General features: G+C 54.8%; 1 protein-coding gene across 1 annotated transcript in view; it reads right to left on the reverse strand.

Annotated features, from left to right (window-relative positions):
• LOC112996592 (receptor-type tyrosine-protein phosphatase kappa-like) overlaps positions 1-20966 on the reverse strand; it is a 29544-nt gene extending 8578 nt beyond the window's left edge. Inside the window, exons 1-17 of the mRNA XM_064500137.1 lie at positions 20708-20966; positions 12026-12208; positions 11169-11351; positions 9951-10193; positions 8258-8500; positions 6432-6722; positions 5963-6060; positions 4427-4619; positions 4011-4122; positions 3625-3871; positions 3343-3379; positions 2199-2304; positions 1948-2015; positions 1529-1674; positions 1302-1389; positions 614-684; positions 119-155 (exon numbers count right to left, since the gene is read on the reverse strand). Coding sequence (XP_064356207.1) covers positions 119-155; positions 614-684; positions 1302-1389; positions 1529-1674; positions 1948-2015; positions 2199-2304; positions 3343-3379; positions 3625-3871; positions 4011-4122; positions 4427-4619; positions 5963-6060; positions 6432-6722; positions 8258-8500; positions 9951-10193; positions 11169-11351; positions 12026-12208; positions 20708-20810 — 2449 coding nt within the window. The 5' untranslated portion in view covers positions 20811-20966. The remainder of the gene's footprint in view (positions 1-118; positions 156-613; positions 685-1301; positions 1390-1528; positions 1675-1947; positions 2016-2198; positions 2305-3342; positions 3380-3624; positions 3872-4010; positions 4123-4426; positions 4620-5962; positions 6061-6431; positions 6723-8257; positions 8501-9950; positions 10194-11168; positions 11352-12025; positions 12209-20707) is intronic.
• Between the last annotated feature and the right edge of the window lie 240 nt (positions 20967-21206).

Genomic DNA, 21206 nt, shown 5'->3' on the forward strand with positions numbered 1-21206 from the left:
TCTGCTGCTGTCCCAATTCTGCACACCCCAAAGGGTTCAGAGCCGGGACAGGCTTCTCCCACACACTTGCGGTGCCATGTGCCAGTGCTGGGCAATTCCCAGGACTGTAAGCACCCACCTTGAGCTGCAATGAAGAAGCGTGGACTCCGGTAGCTCTGCAGGAAGGAAGTTCAAAGAGCTCTGATCACACGCAATAAACATTGAACAAAGAGTGAAATAAACAATCCCTGCCCACAGACAGGAGAGCCAAGAGCGCTGGGCACGGCATGTCCAACAACGCTACTCTTGGTTAGCGTGGACAGCCAGTATCCAAGGATGACATCTCCATTCCTGTCCCCTCGCTGTGAGCGTGGTCCCTTTTTGTTAAGGATGAGAACTGCACACAAAACAGTGCAGAGTACTCCAGACAGCTCAGGGAGGATGCAGGGAGAGTGACAGCCCAGGATCTGCCAACACCTGAGGGCAGCAATGGTGGTGGATAGGACACCACCCAGGACCCAGAGCAAGTGCCAGTCCTCAGGCCACCAATGTGAGAAGGACTGTCCCCGCCCAGTGCAGTAAGATAGCAGGTATGTCTCCTGCCCCTGCAGGGCAGCAGTTCCTCCCTACCTACCTCCACGTAGCTGGCATTGATGTAGTCATTGCCAGTGTCAGAGGACTGCAGCACCACACGGCAGTGATCATCTGAAAGAGAAGGGAGACAGGAGCTGGTGGACTCCCCCTCCGGGGCAGCAGCAGAAGTGACTATTCAAGGAGGGGGATGTGATTTAGGAAACCCTAGGACTGCTGCTCCCTCCTCAGCAGTACTCCAGGCCTCAGGACACATTTGAAAGAATAGTTAATGAAATGAAAGGTGACAGAGCACAGGAGGAAATGCAATGCATGGGGAGACTGTTAATGCAAAGGCCAATATCCACAGCAAGTGGGGCGCAGAACAGCTTTAAGCTCTGATTGAAATTGGATCACCCCCTCCACTTTCCCACAGTAGCCACCTCTGGATGGGACACAGCAGCGTTCAGCAATGTCTGACAGCAGGAACAGATATACAAGTGCATGCATAATTAAGTTTGCAGGGAGACTTAAGGAGCAGAAGAGGATTCTCCAGCTGCTTATAGAATCGTAGGGCCAACACGATCATTTGGGGAAAACCCTGTGGGTTTCAGTGACTGCAGGGTCACTGAAATGAGAGGAGGAGCTCAGTGTTGTTGAATAGCTAGAGGGGCACTTACACCCACCCAGTGCCTGTATTGCCTAGCCCCCCTCCAAATCCCTGTGGCAATGTCCTGGGAGGCTCTGCTTACATGGGACGATGCTCTTGTAGCGGTTCTTGCCCTGATTACATAGTTCCTTCCCGGCATCGCAGGGATGCAACAAAGTGGAGACCAGTTTCTGAAGGGGAAGAAAATGAGCCCACTCTGGATTAGCACGTGTTCTGGGGCTGGCCAAGGCCGACTGTATCACACATCCAAGGAGAGGTTGAGTCTGGATGGACAATGCAGCCAAACGGTCAAGCAAAGCTAAACCAGACCTGATACTCTCCCAGACGCCCAGCACCGTGTCTGTCGATGACTGATTCATCTTCTGTCTGCTCTGCCTCTACTTCTTCCCTCTTGAACCTTTTCAGAGCCTCCAGCAGTTCCTCCACCGGGATCCGTGTATTCATCTTGTTCACACCTATGGGGATCATAAGGCCAGCAATTTAGCGTGTACCTGATGCCTGGCCTTGGGAGGGGGACGTTTGAGGTTGGGACTGGACTGGCATTGTGGCGGGCAGGACTCTACCAAAGCCATCCACACACAGGTCCCTCTCCCCTAGGAGGTGCCCCTTCCCCATGCCAGCCAGCTCTCCCTGCCTTGCTCCCATAAGGACCTCAGAACCCCCCTGCCTGTGCTTTTAACAGAGAGCCTGTCCAGACAGGGCTATCAGGGTCTCTGCTCATACTGCACCTCCTCGACATCTTCTCAGGGGGATAGTGCTGTTGCTCTCATAGGTTTTTGAACTGTTGCGCTTCCTCCTGCAAAACAGCAAGTCAGACCAGCAGAAGTGAGAGACACAGAGGAGAGGGCATTGTCCATGCAACAGCCCTGCCTCCCACTTTGCTTCGTCTCACAGTCCACTTTGCACATTGCCTGGCAGTGCAGGGAGCTGGATGTCCCATGGCAGCACAAAGAGCAGGAGAGGTGAGGCACATACTGACCTGAAGAGTAGGAAGAGCAGCAAAATCCCCAGTGCCAGGAGTGCCACGACCAGTGCTACTGCCATAACCACCACCATCCTGCCTAGCTGAGGAATCGGCTCCTGCCCTGCAACCAGCACAGCTCAGACTCAGGTTTCTGCACAGCCCGAACCAGACAGTGGGACATCCCACTGGGGGAGTGGGAGGAAAGCAGCTTTTCTCACCTCCCACCACAGGCTTTGTGCTGGAGAACAGCTAAGCCAGAGCAGGAAGAGTAGATGCTTGCCTGGCACAATACTCTTCAGCATGAGCACTGTCTCTCTGACTGTCCCCAGGCATAGCTAAAGCCTGGTGATGTGTTTGTGTTAGTGGGGCTGCACATGTACCAGTGAGCAGTAAGACTAATATGCAATATGAGATGATGGCATAGATGCACAATACCCAAGGCTGCCAGCCGTGCCACCCCCTCCAGGCCACCCTGCATTGCCAGACCAATGATGTGTGTCAGCTGCTCCACCCAACCCTCTTCAGGATCCTTTCCCAGGGAAGGCATGCTGCTTTCAGCATCTGGAAGAGCTGTCAGAGATGAGCTGGGCATACTCCTGGCCAGCCAGAAGCCTCCTTGTCCTAGCAGTGTCCCAGCATGGTGCTGGGGCAGGTGAAGGTGAGCAAGAGTCAGTGGGCCTGAGAGGCAATTAGGAGAAGGGGGATTTTTTTCCTAGCAGTGCACCCCATGCTTCAATATCACCCACAGCACGGGTCTCAGCACCAGGACAAGACCAGGGGTGCCCAGCCAGTCCTAAAGACCACCCAGCTCTGACATCGTGATGGAAATAAGCAGTAAATACCATGGAAACAGAGGCCTGGAGGGAGGCCAGCAAACATCTGTGCAAGCAGCCAAAGATTGCCCTAGGCCCATCCACCAGAGTCTCAAGATCATAGGCATTTGCAAGATCATGGAAGTGAAAGCTGGTTATGGTAGCATGCATGTGTAAGAGAAATAAAAGGTTTCCTCTGCCCTCCACACCAAGACCCCACTGCCCTTGGGCTAGGCCAAACCTTCTCCAAGGGAAGTGGCCAGCCTGGGAAAAGGCAGGATGCGGGAGGGTGCCTTGGGCACAGGGTGTAGGGCTGAGCCTGGCCTGGAGGAGAGGAGCCCACTTACCAGAGAAGCTGTAGCAAACACAGGTGAACTTCTCTGCCTGTTGGGGAAGACAGGAGGGAGAGCTCAGGCCACTGCTGCCCAGCTGCCCGCTCCCAGGAGCAAAGACCTCCATCCCATGGCCACAAAACGTCCCAGCTGTGGATGAAGCTCCCCAGCAGGACCAGGCTGCCAAGGTGCCCCAGCTTTCAGTGCATGGGGCAGGAGCAGCCCCCACTCTCTGCTCTGCTGGGGATGGGGAGGAGGAAGAAGGTCTGCCCTACCCTGAACCCTGCGAGAGGCTACCTGCTGCTGGCGGTGAACGAGGCGGAGAAGGACCGTGTAGTTCCCGTCCGGCTGGAGGGGAGCATTGTAGTAACCGTGCTGGCGAGTCCCGTCACCCAGCACAAAGTCGGTGGGGGCCGTGAGGTTGAGCACCGCGGCCACGTAGGCACGGTGCTGCAGGCTGGCGTCGAAGGGCTGCAGCTCCCCTGAGCACACGCCTGCCACCGTAGCGGTGTCCTGGGTCACAGCGACAATGAGCTGGTGCTCCCTGCAAGGCAGGGCTGTCAGAGGGGCTGGGGACACAGGCAGCGGGAGAGCAGAGTGGAGGGAGCTGCGGGGAAGTGCTGCCCCTGGGCAAAGGCTCCCCGGGACAGAGAGCAGCTGAGCTCCCCAGAGGCTGCACTCACCTCACTGCCCCGTGGGGCTGGGTGATGGGGCGCAGGGGAAGCACGACCGTCCCTTGGGATGGGGAGATGTCACGAGCGCCGCAGGAGCTGACGTTGAGAGGGGCGGAGGTCTCTGAAGAGGAACCGGAGGGCCAAGGCTCAGCAGGCAGCAGAGCACAGAGGGGCCCTGCGCGGGGCAGGCAGCAGCCCACGGGCAGCGCAGGCTGCAGAGCTGCCCCGGCTGGTGCAGCTGAGGCCACGCAGCCATTCTGCGGGACGGGGGCGGCGCTGGGGCCTGACTGCCCCTGCATCTGCCCTGGCAGAGCTGCTGGTGCAGCCTGGGGCTCAGCAGGGAGAGGCAGGCCCCACCGCCCCTCTGCATGGCAGCCTGCCACACTCCACGGCCACCGCAGAGGCACCCCGTGTGGACCCCTTACCCAAGCCGCTGCTGAGAAATTCCTGGCGTGACACAGCCCCGGCACCGGCAGCCGTGAGGCCCTGCACCGTCACCACGTACGTGCGCCCGGGTCGGTGGTCCGGCAGCGTGTACTCGGTGACAGAGCTGTTCACCCTCAGCCGCTCAATCTCCAGGAAGCCGGCCTCGTGCGCACTCCTGGCCGTGATGCTCAGCTGGAGGAGGACAGAGAGCTGGAGGGGAGCAGTGCTGAGCTCTTGCTTGGGGGCAAGGCAGCCCGGCAGCAACATGCTCATGCTCGTGGGGCCCCTGCCCCTGGCGCACCAGGGCACCGCATCCCCTGCAAAGGCAGGGAAAGCTCGCGGGGTGCAGTGACCCTGAGAAGGGCCCCACGTAGGGTTGTTTGGGCCCCCCATAGGTTGTCTGGGCCCCATGCTGGAAGCATCAGGCTTGTGGGAGCATGGCAACATGGAGGTGGTTCATTGAGAGAGATGTATATGCATTTAACGAGCCCCAGGCCAGGTCGCTGGTGCATAACTGCAACACCATGGGTAATGTGGTGACACTCCCCCCCAGAAGCTCAGCCCTGACTTTCTATTTACTTTTCTTTTTCCTTTCCTTTCCTTTCCTCTTTTTGCCCAAGAGAGTGTTGATTCAAAGCCACAGAAACGGTTCTTGTCACAAGCCCCGGTGTCTGGGAGCAGAAAGCCAGCTGGCACGGACTCCCAAAGCTCCTGTGGCCTGGTCTTTGCAATGCAGCCATGGCCCCACTCCCGTGGCTCCTTCAGGAAAGAGCTCACAGCAGTAGAAGCAGCAGCATGTTGAGGCCCCCTTTCACCCTACGGACTGGTCTGTCCTCAGAGAGGCCATACAGCATGCTGGTAAGAGTCTCAGGCACCAAATACTAGGAAGCAGGACTACACTGTGCCAAGAGCCCTGACTTGTCACAAAGACGAGGCACTTCTTGCCACACACGGAGGGCAAGTCAAAGGAACTACGGACCTCTCCCAGAGAAACGGGGCATTTCAGAGGAGCACTCCTCAGCTGAGAGGAATCTGCTGCACCAGAGGTACAGCAGCAGAGCAGCAACCAGGAGGAGGAGGAGTCGCTCAGAGCAGTCCTTTACTCTCAGAACGGGACAAAGATTTCCAAGAAATGCCGGTAAGGCAGGAAACATCTCTTATCTCCAGGTGGCTATGAGCTGGCTGCCCCTGTGGCTTCCTGTAAGCCAATGAACATGTCATGAAGTACTGCACACCGGTGTGCAAAGCCATCCAAACAGCGGGCTCCGCACAGCCGAGAGGAAGCCCACGGGACAGGGAGCACTCAGCACTTCTCCAGACAGCACCGGAGCAGGAGGAACACAGACTGTGAGCAGAAAACGCTCACACTTGTTAGAGCATGAAATTCACCTCCACAGGACCGGAGGTGGGGGAACTGTGGCTCGTCACAGCTTTACCTTTCCTGCTCTCCCCGCCTGCATGCCCAGAGCAGCCCCAGCAGGGATGCCCCTGGCAAGCTGAGGGAGTAGCCCTGTGAATCCGGGCTACTCTGGTACCTGGTATCCAAGGATCTGCCCTTTGCAGGAGGGCAGCGCCTTCCACCTGAGCAACCCGGTGCTGGGATCCAGTGACAGATTCTCTGGTTTGTCCGGCACTAGAAGCACAGGAGGACAGAGTCATGCACTGGGCCGGGCAATGGGGCTGAGGCCAGAGCAGGGTGCAGGCAGCTCCTGGCCCAGGAGACGGTCTGCCACCTGACCCCCCAAGCAGGCTTTGCACCCCAAAAGGGCAGACATACTGCTGCAGCTGTTGCATTGGGGAGGGTGAGGAGGGCATGTGCTCTGCTCTAGGGCCCTGCACAGCCCCTGCCCCAAATCCCTGCAGGCCCCAATCTCAGGACCATCACCACAGGGAGTAGATGCCTGGGTTGAGCTGCAGAGGGAAAGGTGCATTTACCAGCCTCCCCCACCTGCGGCACAGCCCAGGACTGGCCTGGCCTTGCTGCACTTGCCCATGGACACATACCTGTTTCCTCTGTCTGGAATTGCCACGTGAACAGGACTGTGCTGGGGGGCAAGGAGATGGTGACGCTGTAGACAGTGAAGGGCTGCAGAGGGGGGCAGGTGAATGTTCCCTTCTGGCCCTGTAGCATCTCCTCTCCCGTGACCTCCTTGGCCTCACAGGGAGGGGAGGAAGGCCCAGCCAGACGGCACATGGCCCGCATGTGCTGGCAGGCGTCAGGGAACCTGCAGGTCCAGTTCAGTTTGATGCTGGTGGCAGAAACCTCCGAGGTACCAGGGACAACCTGGAGAAGTTCTGTGAAGGAAACATTGCAAGCGCATCATTTCCTTCCCTTCCCCTCCTGCCTCTGCAAGGATGCTGCAGTCAGAGAGCCCTGCTGCCCACCCAGCAGGGAGGAAGAGGAAGCATGAGGCTGACTGACATGCAGTCCCTTCATGTCTCTGAGTTGGGGAGCAGGAGCAGTTTGGGATCACGGTATGCTAAGAAGCCAGGCATGGCTTAACGGGCATGTGCACATTGCTGAAAGCACCTGTCCCTACTCAGTGTTTGTGGGTCCAAGCAGTTCCACAGCCAAGCATATTTGGCTGTTGGAGAACTAGCCTTTCCATGCTGTTAACAAGACCCAAGAGAAGGGGGGTATCCTGTGCCCTGGCACAGTATGAGGAGGGATGGAGCTCTAAGACACAGTATGAGGAGCTCTCCCCACAGCATTTCTAGGGAGGGGATGAGGGGAAGAAAGACCCCACACTGCTTCCCCTAGGCCTCCTGGGAAAAGCCAGGAAGAGTAGGGAGCTCCAGGGACTCTGGGCACCAGGGAGGGCACTGTCCAACCGGCATTTGGTTCAGGGGCCTCAAAGCTCTCACTGCCTAGTCTGGGCATGTGCTACAGGACAGGCCAAGACAGAGTCAAAGGGACAAGACAGGACAGCCTCAAAACTTGGGCCAGGCATGGAGATTCACCCCATGGCCCCTGCTCATGGATCACAGACTGTCAGAGGAGCATCATCCCCTTCCTCTCCAGCCCACATTCCCATGCTCCCCTTGCTCAGAGCTGCTAGCAGGGAACTGGCCCTGAGCCCTCTCGCTTTGGCCCAGTCAGAGGGCACTCAGCAAGTTGGGCAGCAGCAGAGGACTAATTGTCACCAAAACTTTGGGGACATCTAACTGGGATTCTCAAACAGCACAAGTTCACCCTACCCTCCCTTGGCAGGGATATCCGTGCCCCAAGCTGTGACTACATGGCACTGAACCTGAGCCCAGCATGGAGCAGGGCCCACGACCAGTAAGTGGGGGGCAGGTTGCGGCACTATCACAGCTGCATGGGACATAGGCAGCAGAGCCCACCACAGTTGTGATTCAGTGCAGCCCACAGCCTGCACCACACACACTTGTTCCATGCCCAATGCTTTATCCTCTCTCCCTCCAGCAAATACTCTTGGGCTGTCAGGGCCAAAAGCCCTCAAGGAGCCCCATGTCACCTACACACCATCACCACAAGCCTCCTGCACACACAAAAGCTGAAGGCTGGAGTCCTGCATGCCCAGAACCCTGCCCTGGCCTGTTGTGGGCCAGGCAGCATAAGCCCCTTCATGACAGGACCTTCAGGGACAAATGCTGGCACCTGCCACTTTCCACTCTGAGGTGTGCCTGGGAACACTGGACGAGGACAGGGTAGGCTTAAGGGCTCCATCAGGACTGCCTTCAGCAACACCTACTGATACCGTGGCCTGGAAGAGAGCCTGAAATTTTGTGTGCACACACAGCCTGCATTTTCCTGTTCAGGGAGGGCAGAGCAGGGCAGTCAGGAATGCTCCTGAAGCCTCCCTTACCAACGCACTCCACGTTAGATCGAATGCGGATCCAGCCACCTGTGCCATTGCTCCCCATCCAAACTTCTCTGTATACAGGTTTCCCATGACTGATAGACTGGACTTCACTTGCACATTTGACTTGGGAGAAGGATGGATGGAGACCCTCAGGGCAGCTCAGCATGACTTCTTCATTCTTTTTGTAGGTTGTGTGGTCTGGTGCCAGCTGGAGTCTTTGATCCCACCGGGGCCTTTGGCACATTTCTGGCAGAGGCAAAAGAGGATGTGGGCTGGTCAGGGTAGTGGGGAGATGATGGGGGTGTCAGGAGTCACCGGTGATGGAGTCCAGCTCCCAAAAGGAGAGGGGAAAGTGACACACCCCTTGGTCCCGACATGACCACTCAGCCCAGCCTGGTGGGAAATGGCTCTCCTCGTGCACGTGAAGTGGGACTGACCACTTCTCTGCTCTGCCCTTGTGTCCGTGGACACTCTTAGCCCTCTACCACATCCTGCAGCAGGGAGTTTCCTGGCACAATCACTTCCTGCGGGAGGAGGCTCCTGGTGTGATGGGAGAGGTCTCTGCTCCTCCACATTCCTGCTCCCTCAATGCCACAGTGAGAAAGCAACTCAAGACCCACTGGGGCCTTTGGCATCTTTCTGCAGGAGCAACAGAAGGGAGAAGCGGGCAAATGGCAGTCAGAGTGGGGAGCTGACCAGGTGCAGCACGGTAGATGACGGGAGTGTCAGCAACGGATTCCAGCCCCTAAAGGGAGAAGGGAAGCCGACACGTGCATCCAGCCTCACCTTCTGCACTCAAAGAGCAACCTGCTTCCCTGCTCTGCACTCACAGCCATGGACACGCCTTACCCTCTCTGCATCCCACACCAAAGAGTTTTCTGGGGCCATTTGCACCGTGTAAGGACACACCTCCTTTGACTCCTTTGGTCCTGCCACCTTCCCCACTCCTTAGTACCTTGCTAGGAAGAAGACCATGAAGCAGCAGCCCAACCCATCCCAGGCTCTAGCACACCCCCTCCACAGCCTTGCCCAGCTGAAGAGCCCTGTTGTCTTTCGCACTCCTTGCACCAAGGTGGGGTCAGCCTCTGTGCATCCTCCTGCCCTTGCCCTGCCTGCCCCAAGATGCAGGGAGCAGGCCCGGGGAGCCACGGGCTCATGTAACATGTGGGGTGGCTCCCCATCCCACCTCCCCTGTGCTCTGGACTGCCACGCACAGCCGTCCCCACACGTGGTCGAGCTCTGCCGTGCCAGGGCAGCTCCACACCCACCAGCGCCTGAGGGAGGCCATCGCTCTCCTGCCCCAGGAGTCATCCCTCTGCTACACGGGCAGGCAGGCAACACGGGAGCAGGCAGACCTGCACCTTCCAGGGTGGCACCAGGAGGTGCACTGGGGAACAGGGCACCTCAGCCAGCACCTCAGTGAGAGCCTCCAATCTTGCCCCAAGCCCTGGTGCTACATCTGCGGGGGCCCACGCTTGGCCTCCCCAGGAACGACCACGGGTGATGCCAGCTTGCCCGCCTGTGGGGAAGTCATCTCCTGTACCCTGGCGGCCTCTTCCACCAGCATGCACAGGAAACACAGCAGCAAGGGGGGACTGTGGCATGCCTGGAACTCAGCCAGGCAGCATCATGACTGGCCACCATGGGTCAAGGCTGAGAGGGGACTTGGAAGAGCTGCTGCTGCTGCATCACTTACTGGTACACACCACGGTCCTCCCAGTGTGGATCCAGCCGCCTGTGCTGTTCCTCCCCCACCAAGCATCTTTATATATTGGCTTTCCAGCACTCAGTCGCACAAATTCCCTTGTACATTTGACCCGGGTGAAGGATGGCTCCAGGTCTCCAGGGCAGGTCAGCGTCACTTCTTCGTTCAGTTCATAATGGCTTTTCTTTGGAGAAAACCAGAGGCGTAGGCCCCACCGGGGTTTGGGGCACTTTCCTGCAAGAGAGAAAGCATCAGCCCCTTTATTGGGCCTGGGGGATGCTCAGTGTGGGGAAGGGAGGACAGCTCAGTGGCAGCTCTTCATTCAGCCCATAAAGTCTCTGCTCCAGGGCAAAGTGGAGCCTTGGGTCTCCCTGGGGCTGCTGGCATCTCGCTGCATAGAGAAGAGGTGGGAGCCAGTGGGCCAGGAAGGGGCTTGCTGTGGGTCTACAGCTCCTATGAAATGGGCAACAGCTGACAGACTGGTTGATGCCTGTGGGCCATGACCAGGGAGAGGCCAGTAAGCGTGTCATCATGGTGGGAGTGTGTCCCCACCACCTCCTTAGGTGAACACATGGACAAAGCCTTGCTTAGAGCAACTTGAGGAAGTCTCCAGATAAGCAGACATGGAAGGCTTCAACCTGCCCAAGATCTGCTGGGAGCGCAACACCGTGGGGGGGCAACAATCCCGGAGATTTCTGCAGGGACTTGGGGATAACCTCTTAGCACAGCCACTGCATGGGCCAGCCAGGGCAGAGGCCTTCTGGAACATGCTATTCATGATGCAGAAAGAGCTGGCTGGGGATGTGATAATCCTCAGTGGCAGCCTTGGCTGCAGCGACCAGGAAAGAGGGTTGTCTGAGAGCCCAAAGGCTGCAAGGAGGGCACATAGCAGAGCACACAGCCCAGCCCTCAGGAGAGCAGACGTCTTCTTACTCTGGGCCTGGTCGGGGGTTCCCACGGGAGGCAAAGGAGGTCAGGAAAGCTGGCAGGTCTGTCAGGACAGCCGCCCCCAAACACAAGATCGGTCCATCCCCATACTCAGGGAAACGAGCAGACGTAACAGGGGACCGGCCTGGCTGAGCAGGGGGCTGAGCTGCAGCACAAGAAGGTAGTATATGGGAGGTGGAAGGAGTTTTCTGGGACAGCCAGCACAGAAGGTCTGGTGCCAGCCCAGCACCCTGGGACACGGTGACGTGGGGCTGTGCTTACCCTCGCAGGTGGCGGTCTCGTTCCACGAGCTCTGGCTCCTGTTGGAAATGCATCTGACCACAGGGACTGATGGCTGGTAGCCCCCAGCACAACTCAGCTGCACCAAGTCATTCAAGGCATAGCTGGTCTTGTTGGGGGTAAACTGCAGCTTGGGGTCCCAGCTGGAGGGGGCTTTGCAACTTCCTGTGTGCAAAGGAAATGAGGGAGAGGCCTGGGGTTCACCAGGCTCTGGCAGCATCTGTGGGGTGATGGGAGCTCATCCAGAGGGGTGCCAGGCCCCTCACTTCAGAGGGGTTGCAGGGATGAGCTCCTACCAGGATCAGGCCCCTGGACTGACCCCCAGTGCTTTTACCCCAGTCATGGCAGGGGCAGCACAGGACGGTTCCTGCAGGCGCGCCTGCCCACCCTGCACTGTCCCGCGCCTCTGCCGAGGGGTGCCATCCATGGGATCCAGCAGCCTGGTGGATCTGCCCCAGAGGTGGGGCTGTGGGAAGGCACCAACCCCAGTTGCCACCACACACCAGCATTCATGTCACGCTGCTGCGCAGCTCCTAGCACTACCTACGCATGCCCATAAGCACACTTCTTTCCTGAAAAGAAAAAAAACACTCAAGGTGCCCTTTTGCTTTTGCTCTGCAGGTCATGTTGGAGATTTTCTCCTCTCTGTCCTTTGCCCAAACCACCCATGGGTTCCCAGGACTGGGTATCACCTGCCCACCTCCCCTGCCATCCCCTGCTTGGGAAGGGCAACATCTGCACATGTGGGCTGCCTGAAAGGACTCCATAGGGGCTACAGGTTCTGGTGCTACTCCCCAGGGCCTGGGACATGAGGACTACCACACACCCAGCATACTCACTGAGGCAGGAGATATCCCAGTCTGCCCTGTTGTCTTCCACCTCCATGCAGGTGGCAGTTAATTGCTCATCTTCATCTTCGGAGTCCCCATGGCAGGTCATTAACACTGTTTCATTCACCTGGAACTCCTCCTTGTTGGGAGAAAAGCTCACTGCCCAAGGCAAGCTATCCATTTTGCATGTCGCTATGTGGGGAGAGAAGAACAGGCTGAGACGGCACACTTGTACCTGCCTGCAACTGGACCTGCCCTACGAGTGTAGAGCAGGCACAAGGAGGTGCCCAGGGCGAGATACAGACACTGCCCCTTCGGGAACCGCCACACGGACTGGTGACGCAGCACCAGCGGGCAGGGGTGCCTCCTGCAGCTCCTTATGGAGTCTCCGTCTCAGGTGCACATCCTGGCCCCGTGTCCCTTTCTTGCTATCAGAGGTGACAGCATCCAACAGGAACAGCTTTTCAGAGGCAGGATGCAAGGTCAGCCCAGGACACACGTGTATGCAGGTAGCACATGAGGCCAGACGTCTCCCCACACTCCGGTAGGATGTCTCCCCTTCAAGGCTGAATTAAGGAGCTGCCGTAACCCCTCCTTTGCCCTCTCCTCAGTTATGCTGGTTACACCAGGCAAGTAGCTTAGCTTTCCACTCCCCACCCCTGCATAGGATCTGCCATCTGGCATAACAGCTTGCACGCTGCTATTCTGATATTAATACACAGCAGCTCTTCGGGTGCCCATCGCGCTGATACTTATTGCTTCCACTTCCCTCAGTGGCCTGTGCTGCACAGATGGGAGTCGTTCACTGCTTTGTCCTGTGAACATTTCACATGTGACTGAAGCAGCAATTCAGGTTCTGAGGAGTTAATTGGGCCCAGGTGTGCAATTGAAATTAGAGTGAATCAAGAAGCTGAAGTACAGCAGAATCTGTATTTAGTGAGTCTGTATGTCTGTTTACACCAAGAAAAATTCTCTTCTTCGATGCATGCAGGATAGGAGTGGACATAAGAAAACCCACAGGTTCTAGGCAATCAAAAAAACTGGAATGTGAGAATAAAACTTCAAACAATTTTGCACCCAGGCACAGACCACTTAGTAAATCACTCAGTGCACACTATTCCTCATATAAGCAACTCATACCTGGCCTCACATTTGGACTCAGCAGCACCCCTGTGATCTTACTAAGTGACTGGACTGAATTTATTTAATTCCATTCACTGAAATCAGCATATGGAGTCAGGTGATGCAGACAAAATGTACAGCATTAAATTAAATCTCTCCCCAGATTTTTCTGCTTGTAGTTTTTAGATAAAAATTTCATGCATGACTATAAATTTGTTGTAATTTACTTGTTATCGCATTATATCACATTTCAACATAGGCTGCTCACTTTTAAGATGGTATCATTGTTTTTAAGAGCATAATGAAAGAAAAGTGAGTCACAGTTTTCAGTCATAGAAAAAGTCTCTCCATCATGCCTATTTCCATAAGCCTTTTAGAAATTTTAGTAGGCAATTCTCAACCCAAGAAACAAAGTAACTTCTCTTAAATGGAGACATTTAAAGATTCTTTCAAGTGCAGATTATCAAAATGGTTATATTATGGAGATGTCTCAAAATTTTCATGTATTCAAGACAGAAATTATAGAATCCTTAAAGCTGTTAGCAGATGGGGAAAAACTACTGGTAACTTTCCATTACAAACCTCAGTTTGAAATGATATTTAACTATCTGCATGTTTAGCTGCATTCTGCAGCATATGGATTATGCAGCTGATGGAAGTAAGCTTCCATACTCATTTTCCATTAGTTTCTATGCAGAAATGGTGCTATCTCTTCATGACACTAATTAGAATCTCTCTCCACTGACCAGATATCAATTTTCATGTGAAAATAAGAAAATCACCTAAGAGCACTCTTTGTCCAGCAAATCTGGTTGTAACTAGGCAAAGGTTTTCCAGAGTTACTGGGGTCCTGCCAGGCACAGAGAGAGAGTTTGCACTGCCTTGTAACACACGTGAATAGCATTAGGACTCACCATGAAACCATGATTGCTCTGCACTCCTCGTGCAGCAGGCCAGCAGACCACAACAGCTGCATCACCTCAGCCAGGATAAAAACCCTGACAAATAAATGGGATGAAATCCCAACATATTGGTAAATCAAGCAACAGTGCTTTCAGCCAGATGAAAACTATCTGCAAAGGTATTTCCAAAGTTTCATTTTGCATTTCAGTGGCTGGGATCGCTTCTGCATGACATTTGTGCAGTCACAGGGATCCTTTCAGCTTTGTGTCACTGCATAAACATGAACAATCCTTGCTTGAAAAGAGATCCACAGCAACTGGCCTCAGGCAACCGGCAATTTGAGGAAATGAAACACTGCCAGTGGAAACATCTTCTATTGAGCCGCTGGAGCCCAGGTGGGCACAAGAGCTCACAGCACAGCTGGTGTCTCCTGGGCTGCCCCCAGCCCTGATCTTTAGCTCAAAAGGATCCCTTTTCTTTGTTTTTTTTTTGTTTTTTGTTTTTTTTTTTGTAAGGGCTGCCACAGATGCCAGGAGCTTTTACAGCGTCCTCAGTGACATGAAAACTGCCAGCAGCACGGGACATGGCAACCTGCTGGGCAGGAAATGAGGAGGGAAAGGGAAATTCTCCTTCACATGAAACCTGCTGACAAAGAGCAGGTTTTGAGAGATATCTGGTCTTCCTACCAACATCAATGCCCTGCCAGCTGGGGCGGGGGGGGATGTTTGCAACTGCATGTCAGAGCTCTGCCTTGCCTCCCCAAGCCTTTGCAACAAAAGATTTAGTGCCCTTAATGTGGTGCTACGTTTTAAACTACTTTTTAAAAGGCTGCTTCTTGCAATTGTTATTTCAGGGGTGTAACAGTGCAGATTTATTATAGCACAAAGGAGAAGTATGCTTTGTTTGAAGTTTGTGATTCCTTTTTATTAAAAGGCAAAGCTTCCGCAGGCCAAAAATAGTTGTAGTCAACATTATGCTGCTTAGTGCTGATAAGCCAAAAAGGCAATGGATTGATTCAGCCCTTAGTTATGGGGCAATTCAGTTAAATAAGAGTAAATAGTTGCTGTGTAAGTCTCCTTGGCTTGGGGAGGAGTTCGAAGGGACCCCTTGGGCTGGGCTGGCATAAGGAGTCACACATTTTTGACTAGCCTGGCTCCCTTTGCCTGGACTCCAGTGAATCACTTCTCTTAACCCTGGGCCTTTAACATCCTTAACCTTTTACCAGAGACATCAGCATCTTTTCCCTTGCCCTTGTTCACATGGGAAGGACCTGGCAGAGGTACAGTTTCACCCTGGGTTGGTTTAGACCTCCCATTGGTGTCTGCTAGGTGGGGTGGTTTCTGAGGGTGGCGGGATGCTGCTGCAACCAAATGCAGTTTCCAGTGTGGCACACGGCAGAGGTGCACAGCTGAAATGTGGCTCTGTAATGACAGAGTGTAGCCACGAGCTACAGCTCGTGGTCAGCAGCCACATCTCACATTTTGGGCCCACAGGCTACACTGGCGAGCAGTCCCATAGGCAAGTCCTCTTGTTTCTCCTTGGATCCATCCTCTGCAACTCGCCCTTCCCTTGCCGGGTCCCCTGAGTTGTGTGGGTGGGCATTAAGCTCATTTTCCCTCCATGCCAGCCCCTCTGCACACATCGGCCTGAAGGATGTGGCCCTGCTGTGCTCACACATGGGACAGGCACTGGTCGACACAGCGACCAGACCCAGGCTGGGCAGATACCATGTGGGGCAGAGCCACGCAACGGCGGTCTGAGGGCTGGGTGCAGAGAGATCAGAAGAGACAGGCAGAGGCCACAGCTAATCCCAGTCCTTGGAGGAGCTAGAGCCTGAAAAGCACTGCTATGGAGGAATGCACCAGCCTCAGAAACTAGTTGGGGAATTAATGCTATCTGACAGAGGGACAGATATAAAAAAAAACAGCTCGCTTGCCTTGGAAAGGGACAGTGTACACAAGCGAGACAGCCTGGGAGGCTGCCAATGCCCATTTACCTCCCACAGGCAGAGCACCCTGCTAGCAGCATCCGTGCCTGCAGAGCACCTCCAGGGCTTGCCTTCCACAGGACCCTGGTGCTGCCGAGCAGCTGAAGGCGTCCAGGGTGTCACAGCATCGATGCTGTCTGCATTAAGACATCTGTAGCTGCTCAGATCCCTTTCCGCTGTCATTTCTGATGACCATCTGAGGGCAAAGCCTGGAAGTCTTTGCTTCCTCATGGAAGGGGGAAGAGAAGACACCCTCAATCTGTGCCTGCTTTTGCCTCAAGAATATCTGCAAGCATAACCCAGCTCAACCTCCCTTCTCCAGTAAGCTCAAGCCAAGGAATGTAATTATTACTTGAGACTCACTGGTCTGAGTCAATCCATGACTGCTGGAGGCGGTGGGGATGCACAGGTTGCGGGGGACTCAGCTATAATCGTCCTCTTTCTTGCACTCCTTCCCCAGCCACTCGGTAGCACTTGCCGGGGGCAACGAGATCCTTGGAGCAGAGGAACCTTCACTCTGTCCCAGGGCGGGTGTTTGTGTGCTTTTGCAGTGCCATCGGCCATGGGAAGTTGCATGGGGGTAAGTGAGTCAGAGCATATCAGATCTGCCCCGGTTTCACCAGTTGTGCAAAGAGGACAGACACGTGTTGCCTTCGCCCAGCAGACTGGGCACTGCTGCGGAAGGGATGGTGCTCAGAGAGGAAGAGGAAAGAAACACTCAGCAGAGCTTCTAGCATTGTAGGGACTAACATCATCCCAGGGAGCAAAGAAACAGTCACCCAATGCTTTTTTTCTTTTTAAACACCTGCACCGTAGTACACAAACAACCACCCACAGGCCCCTCCGCCCCCAAGTAGAGGAAAGAGGCTGAGACAAGTGAAATTTCAGCATGGAAAATATGGTGTAGATGTGACAAAACACACACCTCTCATAACGTGTGATATGTGCTCATTGCAGACCGGAAAATGCTAGACTCCTTGGAGTGGTAATAAAAGGTTAATGCATTTGCCTCATATAGTCAAAGATAACTGTTACATTTTTCTTCATTTGATATTATTAAATGAATATAGGCCTTATTATTATTGTTTAATACCCATGAATACACTAAGTATTTCACAGAAAACATCCAGAATGTCTGTCCTTGCTGCAAAGGCGTTAGTGAGTGAGTCTGGCAGGCAAAGCAAAGCCCTAACGTGCCCTAGAACAGGATGTTGGAGAGGATCAGACGAAAGAAGAAATAGCTATTCTGGTTATTCGGGTCAGATTCCTGGGGTCGGACCTTTGCTTGCCAGGAGAAGATACATGTTCTTACACAGTGTTATCCAGTACATGGAGAATAAATGGCACTGTGAAATTCAAGGAGCAGCAGGTGAAGTTAAACCCTGTTTCTACGGCAGTCCAGCTGTTCACCAGCTAATATATGTGAAAGGAAAGCGTATTGCTGGCACTGGCGTCTACCCTGCATTTAATGCCCCATGTTTATTGGCACGAGCCAAGAAAGCCACCACTGTTTTCACTAGCGGAGAGAGGTATTGTAAGCAACTGAGAACACACACATTGGTGCTTAAAGCATCGCCATGCTCACCGCTGGCAGCCAAAGCCACTGCATGAGTCTTCAAGAGCAATCGGCAGTGTGCTAGACCTCAGGGCTGCTCTACATGTAAAAGGCACCAAGGAGAGGAGGTGATGAGGCAGAGTATTGAACTAGGCATTGCAGAAGAGCAGGGGAAGCAGCAGCACTTTAACCTTTGCTGCGCTGCCACACAAAAGGACATTTGATAGTCTTAAAAATAGGTGGTGAAATAATCGTTTCCTGAATCTGTACTCTGGTTACAGACAGCAAAAGCATGGTGGAGCACACAGTTCACAGCCAGGGTGTAACACAAAATCTTCCAGTGTGACTGTGACCTTATTTTAACTAACACCCACTGACCCGCCAGTTATTGCATCCATGATCCTAGTTAGGACTCCTTGCTAGCTGCTAATAAATCACTGCAAAATGTTAAGCAAGGCTGATGAGAAAGGGGCTAGGGCAGCCTGGATGACAGACCCTTCCTCTGCAGAGAAAACCCCCCAGAAGCTTTTCCACTTCCCTCCAAGTCTCACTGGTCTGTAAAGGGATGAGGCTCTTGTACAGGTGGGATAACCCAGGGGAGGAAAAACCCGGTGAGAACAATGCAGCAAGACAATAGGGGACAATAGAACAATGTGCCTTGTTCAAAGCGCCCATCGTGGCACAGCTGCTGGGGTGACAGTGCGAACAGGGAGGCGCTGCCCTGGCTCGCACTGCACACCGCACGCCAACCACATCCTCTGCTGCAGCTGCTCGCCTCTTTCCTGCCCGCTCCTTGCAGCGCTGGCATTGCGCATGCCCTGGCACGCTGTTGTGCCACCCAGCCTCACTTCCTCAGAGAGTCCAGGGCCCCCACAGCCCACGGTACTGCCGCAAATCCCTGGTCCCCTCATCCTCATCCTTGAAACTATCGTGATGCCTGCCGCTTTTCGGGAACTGGCACTGCCAATGCTCAGAGCAAGGGGATGGGGTGACGTGGGGGATGGGTGCACTCGGCATGTAGGAGCCCTGCTGCGGGGCAGCATCATGCAGCAGGAGAAGCTCATCCATACAGGGATGCCCCCCCCCTCCCCCCGCCCAAGCATCCCTCCCATCTGGCAGGGTCATGGGAGATGCTCAGGGACACCTGGAAAGGGGGCCTTAGGCTGTGTCCTGCCCTGTGCCCCCCATCTCCCTTGCCTGACCCTGCCGCACTGCCCCATGGAGGCCTCTGCTGCCCCAGGGATGTGGGAGGTTTATGGGACCCTGATCCCCTCCTGGCCATCCCTGATGTCCTGGCATCAGCGAGATGAGGCCCCTGAGCCCGGTCCCTGGGATGGGATAAGCCCACATGCTGAGGACACAGGCAGGGCTGCCTGCACCACTGGGTGCGGCTGCCACATGTTTTCGTTTTGGTTCCTCTTTTCTTGGACACTGAGGTGCAAACTCAGCAGCACCATCTCTGCTGCAGGTGGCCCCAGGCCCCTCCTGGGACAGCCAGGCAACAGCATCGTGCAGAGCACACTGAGAGGCTGCCGGCTCCCCGCTGCGTCTCTGCGCGCGCGGTGCAGCCAGGTCCTGGCCTTAGCGTGCCCACGTGCGCCGTGCTTGTGGGTTGCAGAGCCGTGCAATGCACATGCTGGTCCTGCACGGGATCCGGGTGAGGGGAAGCCACCGCGGGCAGGAGGATATCCTCCATTGCGGGCTAGCCCTCGGTTTTTGAGTGATGGAGTGCTGTGCTCACAGTCACTGCAACCACAGGGACGCCTCCCCCCGGGAATAGGCTCTCACGGTCCGTGTCACGCAGCACAGACACTGCTGTTGCTTCGCCAGGCCCAAATTCAAATTGTCACGCAAAGATCCCCATCCTGTTCCCAGGTCTCTGTGACAGCCAGGGTCTTTAGTCAGCTCCTTTTTTTAACTTGAGTCAGTCCAGAGACATCCCCACAGCAGGTCAGGACAATGTGAGCAGTTGCCAATTTAATGATTTTTGTCACCTAGCCTAAGCAAGATTATTTTAGAGAAAGACTCAGCTTCAGACAGATGCAGAGCAACACAGGATCACAGCCCCTGGAGCCGAACCCAACTCTCACACCATGCCAAGCTGGACTGATTCACCAGCCTCCTGGTAGGTCATACAATGTTTGACCCTGCAGAGACACATTAAGTGACTCTGCTTAGATGCAAATGTCAGCCTCCTTACTCAGTTTTGCTGACAGATGCTAGAAATAGCAAAACAACCATAATCCACTCTTAGAAAGCAAGCCGTGCTGCAAAGCACCTCTGCCTGAGGCTGGGGAGGCACGTGCTCTACGTTCACTGTGCATGTCTGTCCCTACCCCAGGTCTCCATCTGCTCTGAGCTGATCAGGGGAAGCTGAGGGCTGCCCGTTACTGGGAGGGCAGCATCCCTCCAGCCACCAGCAATGGGTAACATGACTCATGTGCTCATTGTCATGGCAAGTCACTGCTCACAGGTTTCCCTGCAGAGACAGTGACTCACTCCTCTGGCACACCAGCTGCTGGTGCAGGGTGCACTACAGACACTGGCAGCCCTGGGGCACAGCACAGGGGACAGGATGCAGTCTCCATAGGAAGGGTGGGCAGAGCCCTGGGAAGTGCCCCTGGCCCTCCTGGGTCTGCAGAAGCCCTTTAAAGAGCAATCCCACTGAACTGCTGATCCTACCTCCCAGGGTCTCTGGGGAGAGCAGACTTCCCCGCCAACACAGAGGCTCAGCTCACAGCTCCGGAGGTCTTTGCTGAGGACTATCACCCATCACCCCTGCAATGGGGACATTGCTCTGATGGCCCTGGGAAAGCCAAGCACTCCTGCTTCTAGGGACACTATCCACTCCCCAAAGGAACATTATGGCCCCCGCACTCTCGGAGGCTTTCCCAGGACCCCGAGGCTCGCTGTGCTTCACCCCCCAAACACAGCTTCACCCTGGCTACACAGCTACCCAACTGATGCCCGACTGTCTTGGGATTGATGTAGTCGTCACGTCCATCCTTCTCCAGCACAGCTGCTCTGAGCCAAATGGAGTAAAGACTCATTGCAAACTAACAGAAAGAGGAGCAGTAAAACCTCTTCTTGCAGACACAAAAGCAAAGAACAAGTCAAGTCCTACCTATTTCCTTGGCTTCTTCTAGGACTTTAGGATCAGGGTCTTCCTGTCTCCACGCAGCCAGCAGAGGTGCAAAAACGAGGAGAAAGGCCCATCTCAAGGCCATGTTAGCATAAAGTTCCAGGGCACAATTCAGGTCTCAGGCCCGCTCGCTGCCTCTTAGTTCACCCGTCCAATTGCAAGAGGTGCAAGCACGGAAAGGAAGCAGCCACACAGAAATTGCATGTGGTGCAAGAGGCTTCCTCATTGGAGAGGGAACCTCCACCAGTGTCAGTGCTGCTTTCATTCTTCTCTTTTGTGCACCGGGGCAACAGGCAGCTTCACACCCCTTTTGCAATCTCACGGCTCTTTGAGCTCACATCTCCTGAGAACCACCTAGTTTTCAGCCTTTCTGACAGGAGCAGTCGCTAGCCACAACACCTGGCATGATTGCTCTCTGCGCAGATCTCAGAAGTCCGAGAAGGACATGTGAACATTGCTAATTCATAGTTCTCCAGACCTG

This window comes from Dromaius novaehollandiae, chromosome W, assembly GCF_036370855.1.
Source record: "Dromaius novaehollandiae isolate bDroNov1 chromosome W, bDroNov1.hap1, whole genome shotgun sequence".
NCBI classification, from domain to species: Eukaryota; Metazoa; Chordata; class Aves; order Casuariiformes; family Dromaiidae; genus Dromaius; species Dromaius novaehollandiae.